This window comes from Meleagris gallopavo, chromosome 1 (assembly GCF_905368555.1).
Source record: "Meleagris gallopavo chromosome 1, MGAL_WU_HG_1.1, whole genome shotgun sequence".
Classification (NCBI taxonomy): Eukaryota; Metazoa; Chordata; class Aves; order Galliformes; family Phasianidae; genus Meleagris; species Meleagris gallopavo.
In genome coordinates, this window is record NC_139404.1 from 152,108,401 (window position 1) to 152,115,322 (window position 6,922).

The window sequence follows — 6,922 nt, forward strand, 5'->3', positions numbered from 1 at the left end:
GTTATGTTGTGAACCATGCTTTAAAACAGAAAGTAAATTATTAATGAATTTCAGAATAAATACACTTGAGCTTAAAAAGCTTATATGCCAGCACTTTGAGTCAGCAGCTGCCTAGTTAAATATTTAAAACGTATCAACGTGCCCTTTGTCAACTGACAGAGCTGATCTCCATCTTGGTCCACTAGCAGGCTCAAGGGAAAAACTGAGATTAGTGACAAATATCATCATCTGGACTTGATCGGATTCCTATGTTTTTCTAATTTACTAGATTGTTTCTTTGAACTATTGAAAGATAAATATTTTCCTGAAACAAGAAGACTCTATTTTCCTATTATAAAACAGTATTTTATTGTCTCTGCCTTTGAGAATCATGGTGTGGAGCAGTGAGAAAGGGGTAAGCAAACCCTGTTGCAGTTTGGAACAACTAGTTTAGTTCTAAACATCAACACTTGCCAGGCCCTGGCACCCTAAATCTGAACCTAACTGATGGCAGCAGAGCTGTGAATCCTCTTTTCCACTCCAAATAAATGTGTTTACTTAAAATCAGGCACCAAATGTCATTGCTTGTTCTTCATCTCAAAGTGTCAGGGAGCAGCGAAAGCAGTGCTGATTTGAAAGGGAGGACACCATCAGGACATCAGGAGATCAGACTAGACACACACAAACACACCTGCATAGCTCAGTTCACCTCTGGATGTCCATGGGGTATATGGCCAAGACCCGGCTGAGCCTGGGCAGTCATTAGGGCCGACAACTGCAGGCAGGGCAATACTAGCAGCCTTTTCCCCTATCATAGTGTTTTCACACCTTGGAGAGGTCTGGTTTAAGAGGTGAACCTGTTGTCAAGTGCTTTAATTGCTGTTTGCTGTTGTTGATCTAGGCCAGAGAAAACTCATGAATGTTGGACAATGAAGCTATGAAGGCTCTGGAGTACTAGTTTCTTGAGGAGAAACTAAGGGAACTGGGATTGTTCGGTCTGGAGGAGGCTCAAGGGGAGACCTTACTATGCTGTATAACTACCTGAAAGGAGGTTGTGGTGAGGTGAGGGTCAATCTCTTCTCCCATATAACTAATGATAGGATAGAGGGAATGGCCTCAAGTTTCACTGGGGAAAGTTTAGGTTGGATATAAGAGAAGATTTCTTCTAGGAAAGAATGGTCAAGCAATGGAAAAGGCATAGGGAGGAGGTGAGGTCACTGTTCCTTGAGGTGTTCAAGAAATGTACAGCTGTGGCACTGACGGGCACAGTCAGTAGGCATGGTGGTGGCAGGCTGAGGTTAAATTTTGTGATCTCAGAGATCTTTTCCAACCTTAATGATTGTATGATGCAAAGCTAGGGCCTCACTAAGCCTTTTCCAGGTCCTCCAGGGAGCAGAATTACTTTCAGGCAACCAGGGGAAATGCATCTTTAGGAACAACAGCTACAAAAATCCACAGGATGCATGTTCTCTGCTTCAGCTGGGTGGCTGCTGCTCCTCTGTGTAAGAGAAATGAAGCCTGAGAGCAGACAAGCCCGCTCCTTTGAAAACCAAAGAACACATTGACTTCCCACATATCCTACTGATATGTAAACCCTACCCCAGCTACATCTTGCAGGCAAAGGGGGTAGAATCGTATCACAGAATCATAGAATGGCCTGAGTTGAAAAGGACCACAATGATCATCGAGTTTCAACCCCCCTGCTATGTGCAGGGTCACCAACCACTAGACCAGGCTGCCCAGAGCCACATCCAGCCTGGCCTTGAATGCCTCCGGGATGGGGCATCCACAGCCTCCTTGGGCAACCTGTTCCAGTGCGTCACCACCTTCTGTGTGGAAAACTTCCTCCTAATATCTAACCTAAACCTCCCCTATCTCAGTTTGAAACCATTCTCCCTTGTCCTACCACTATCCACCCATGTAAACAGCCGTTTCCCCCCACCTGTTTATACGCTCCCTTCAAGTACTGGAAGAGTGAGTGTAACACACGTACAAGACGCACGGACCAGACCTCGGCCGCTGAGGGAGAATTTAAGCGGTACCACAAAATGGCGGTCGGGGCAGCACAGGCGCACTGGCGACGCGCTGTGAGGGGAACCCCTCTACGCCTCCACCCTGCCTCGGGGGCGGTGCTGCCCCGCCCCAGTCCCGCAGTGCCGCAGCCCTTCCCCCTCTCCCCAACCTCCCTGTGGGCTGCGGCGTTGGGCGCTGCTGCCGCCTTGCGGCTGGTGCCATCCTCTGTCTCGGACGCCACCATGGGCAAGCGGGTGGCTGTGGTGCTGGCCGGCTGTGGCGTCTTCGATGGCAGCGAGATTCATGAGGCCTCGGCTGTGCTGGTGCACCTCAGCCGCGGCGGTGCTGAGGTAGGAGCGCGGCCGTCACCCGGCGCAGCCCTTTCCGCCTCAAGCGGCTGCGGGCGAGCGGTGCCCGAGGAGGGCCCTCCCTGGCGGGGAGACGTGGGCACGGAGCTGGAGGTGGTCCGTAGCCGTGTCCGGGTCGGGGTTCGGCTTTCGAATGGCTTTTGGTACTTTTTAGGTAGCTCAGACCTCTCTGAGAAGTTGGGAGCAGGATGTAGCGAGGAGCAGCGGACCTGTCTGTGGCTTCTCGTGACAGCAAGGGGTGGCTGCCTGTCTGTGCGAGGAGCCACAGCCACTGGTCTGCCGCTGCGAGCGCACAAAGCCCCATGTTCAGCACGACTTCATCTCCCTGAAATTGACTACATCAGCAGCACTGAGATGTCTGCAAAGCAAGTATGAAGACGCATGTGAGAACAGCCCAGTTCAGTCGGCCTTCCTCTGTGTTTTTAATGAGGTTTTTCGATTTGGTACCTAACCAACATGTGTGCTTCCATGTTTTGTTTTTTACTTCCTGCTACTAGGAAGGTGAGTCATGTCTGTGTTAGAAATGCTTGTAAAGTTTGTATCTTTCTCTACTACACTTTTTTTCTATTTACATCTGCTTTAGCACTCTGAACCCATAAGAGCTAGGAGCAGCCTTCCTGTAGGCTCTGCTGTGCATCCAGGCTTGCGGTGGTACCAATCACAGTGCTCTCTTTGTCCTTTAGGTTACCTGCAATCCCCACCAAAATGAGTAGTGCTGGCCAAAGAGTGCACTCCCTATCAGAAAGCTTTAGGAGTAGGATGGGGAGAATAGCTTGGTTTATCCACACTGATACATCATGTGAGCCTTCATTTACTTATGCAACAGATCCACCCTGTGAAATCCACTCATCACGATAAGGGGCTTTTGAAATAAAAGATTGTTTCATTAAGTGACGTTTGTTGTCTCAATGTTAAGAGTTCTGTTTACACACAAAGAATTGCTTCATTTCTTTGTTCCAGGTGAAGATATTTGCCCCCAATATCGAGCAAAGGGATGTTGTCAATCATCTAAAAGGAAGCCCAGCAGATGAGAAGAGAAATGTGTTAGTTGAAAGTGCCAGGCTGGCAAGGGGAAACATCCAGGATTTGGCTGAGCTGAAAGTAGGTGAATTTGATGCAGTTATTTTCCCCGGTAAGTGCATTTATAATAAAATAATTTGTGATTCTTCAGTTGCAAAGAACTTAGCAAAGAGTTAATTAAATTCATGATTTAATAAATTATACTCTTGAATTTGAGAGGTATGTGGGTTTTGTCTTTGTATTTTTGACAATGAGAAAGTATGTTAGCAAGCTCTCATGGGCTGATACGTCATCTTGAAGATGGACTCGAAGATTCTTATGGGTCTTTTCCAACTCAGGATATTCTATGATTCTGTGATACAGTTCATCAATTTAAAATGTCACAGTGTTCTTATACATCACACTGTTCCTTACTTCTGAAGATTGTCAAGCCTTTGGGTACCTACTTGCAGATGAGAACTTGAGCTGGGAAGTAAGGAATGAAGCATAAGGAGGAAACTGACTTGCTCAAAATCACTTTCCAGAATATCCATAATTTTGTTAAATGTTGTCTTCACAACTGTGCCTAAGTTCTGACTGAAATCGTTACACTGCCTTCTGTAGTGAAGCCGGCAGAGGGAGCACATGAATAGTGCTGGGAAGTCACTTCCCCAGCTATAATGGATCAGTGACATCAGGAGTAGAGAGCTGGGAGTAGAGGCTAGCAAATATTTTCCACATTAATTTCATGCTGTATTATAACCTAGGCTCGGGGGAGTTGGGGAGTTGCAGCAATAACTGTTATAGGCAGATAAGCGCTATTAAGTTTGAAAATTAAAACCTCACTTCAGAGATTCCAGATAACATTCAGAAGAGGACAAGGGGGTTGGAGGGAAAGCACAAATATTAAAAATGCAAAACTTCTTCCTGTTGTCCCTTGAAATTCTCCTGGAAAACTGTGTTTGTTTATTGTAGCAAAGATGTTGCTGTGCGTGTTATGCACAGCATAACATAAGGATAGCATAAGGAACCAAATATAATGGATGGTTTCCCTTTGTGTGATTATTCTGATAGTTTTAAATCTAGCAAATTGTGCTGCAGTCTAGCAAGTTTGGGCTGCAAAATATAGTCTCTACAGTTAAATGATGGCTAAATGCAAGGAATGGTTTGTTATAACTAACTTTCAGAAACATTATTTTTAATAGGAAATTATTGTTCACAAGTATCATCTTTCAGACTATCACACATTAAAAATACTTTTTTATGAATGATCTGTTTTGTTCTTATTGTGTTAACTTTCTTTTATTTTCTTCTGAGATAATTGTAGAGATGGGAAGGTCTCCTGTAACTGTCTAAGTATTGAGCTAAACCTTGTGACTTAAATTACTGTGGAAGGGCAAACCACTGTTTGCATTAATTCTGCATTCTATGCTCGCCAACAACAAACCACTGTTGATCTTTTCTCTGATACCTCTCTTGGTCATTGAGGGGTGTGCATTGGATGGTGCAGTTTTTCCAGTGTCTAGCAAACAAATCTGTGACATGTGGTTTCTCTGTTTCTCACTGCAGAAATATGAAGCTTTCTGGCCTGTGGAAAGTACATGGTGTAAAATCTGCAGATAAACTTTTAAAATTATAAACCCGTTACATTTCATATACCCAAGAGCTTTTAGTATGGGAACTTGAACGTCCTATGTATGCTTTGATAACACTGTAAAAAGGAGAAATCCTTCTGGTGTTGAATTTAATGGCTTTTAGCAGTGCCTTGCATTTCAGTGTTTGTTTGTTTTAAGGTGGATTTGGTGTGGCAAAGAACCTGTGTTCCTGGGCTGTAGATGGCAAGAACTGCACCATCAATGAACATGTGAACTCCACTCTCCGAGCTTTCCACAGTGCTAAAAAGCCCATTGGGTTGTGCTGTATATCACCTGTCCTGGCAGCTAAAGTCTTTCCTGGTTGTGAGGTCACAGTCGGCCAAGATAAAAACGTAGATGGAAGGTAAGAAGGAAACGGATGGAATTAATTTGTGTGGAAGTTAAGATTAGAAAGTGGCCAGTCTTCTGTGCAAAGGGCTGAGGCTTCTGGAGTCAGGAACTCTTCAATAATTATTTCTTAGTGGCATTTTGCTCGTTTTAAACTTCCACTTGTGTAGCAATTGTTGATGCACCTCTTACAGCAGGTGCACTTCTTATGCACTACAGAGTTGGGACAGTTCATCCCTGAATTGAGAAATACGTTGGTTTGTGATTTTTCCCTATAATAGGAACACCCACACTACAGTTAAAGAAAATATGAAAAATAGAACCCTATCTTTTGCTTAAACCATCTGTCCGCGAGCCACCGAAGGCTCAGGTTCCTGCACAGACTTCACTGTTCAGTGCGGGTGCTAATGAGTTGCTCCAAGTATTGTTTGTCAGTTCTGAAAGTGGCTGAACAGAGGGATCTTTTTTCTTCCTCCTCCACCTTTTGCTGCATTCATGGTAACTGAGTGACAGATTGTAGTTCATATTAAGAAAGTAAATTCTGTATCTCACTTGAATACCTCCAAAGACTGTGATTCACTTTACAAATGTGCAAGCGAAGGATAGATATCTGTCCAGGTGGCATTCAAAAACTTGATAATTGAAGTGGCCACTTAAACTGTGCCAGTGAGATTTTGTCTGCTTGGAGATTTTCAGCGAAGTTTTTCTGGTGGCAGTTTAGGAGAAACAAGTGAGAACCATGGCAGAAGTTGGTGCTGCTTTAAAGACTGTTAACTCCTGATAAGAAATTCCACTCAGAAATTTTATCAGCAGTGATAGTTGGGGATTGCCTTTATCTCCCCTTTCCTGCCTTGTCTCCGGAAAATCAAACTCACTGCAGAATCCCAGAAGAGGACGTTATATGGAGGTGCTGGAAAAGGTCTAATGTGTCTGCAAGTTCATCAGTATCTCAGAAAAATATTGTGGATCAGTTATTGCTGCATTTGATATCACATTAGAAACACATTGAAAGATTGTTAAACAGAATTGTACCTTGTGGCATGCCGTGACTGCATCTCAGCTGTTTTCAGAGATATTGGATCAGTTGCAGTGGGGAATGGAGATGATCTGACAGTGGAAGTCTGTTTTAGTCCCTTGTTATAGTCAGCTGTAAAACCACTTAAATATTCTTGTTGTTCTTTCATTCAAGTTATTGGCACAACTTTATGGCTGTATCATCTCTTTTTATGGTTATTGCAATCTTTTTTATTTACAGATTTCCTGATGCTGAAACTGCATCTGCTATAGCAGAGCTTGGATGTAAGCACATTTGCAAAGATGTCAGTGAATCCCACGTGGATAAAGCCAATAAAATAGTTACTACCTGTGCTTTCATGTGCAAGGCTCCTCTGCATGAGATCTTTGATGGAATTGGAACAATGGTAGAGGAAGTCCTGCAGCTTGCCTGATGGGGAGCATACAGACTTCTGTGAGAAAATCCATTTAGCAAAGCATAAACATTTAGCTACTTTTGATGGTATTAATAAAATAATGCAGCTATCAAACTTCATAGTTCTTGGTGTTTTTGGTGTTTTTTTTGTT

General features: G+C 43.8%; 1 protein-coding gene across 2 annotated transcripts; it reads left to right on the top strand.

Annotated features, from left to right (window-relative positions):
- The first annotated feature begins 2,127 nt into the window (after positions 1–2,127).
- On the top strand, positions 2,128–6,890 carry LOC100547098 (glutamine amidotransferase-like class 1 domain-containing protein 3, mitochondrial). 2 transcript variants are annotated; one of them, XM_003203265.4, is made up of 4 exons: positions 2,128–2,342; positions 3,321–3,492; positions 5,153–5,357; positions 6,597–6,890. In XM_003203265.4, the coding sequence occupies exons 1-4, from the start codon at positions 2,235–2,237 to the stop codon at positions 6,787–6,789; spliced, it is 678 nt and encodes a 225-aa protein (XP_003203313.1). In that variant the 5' UTR covers positions 2,128–2,234; the 3' UTR covers positions 6,790–6,890. The 2 variants fall into 2 exon arrangements, with proteins under 2 accessions (XP_003203313.1, XP_085071842.1); XM_085215716.1 differs by lacking the exon at positions 2,128–2,342 and adding an exon at positions 2,388–2,861.
- Positions 6,891–6,922: the final 32 nt, after the last annotated feature.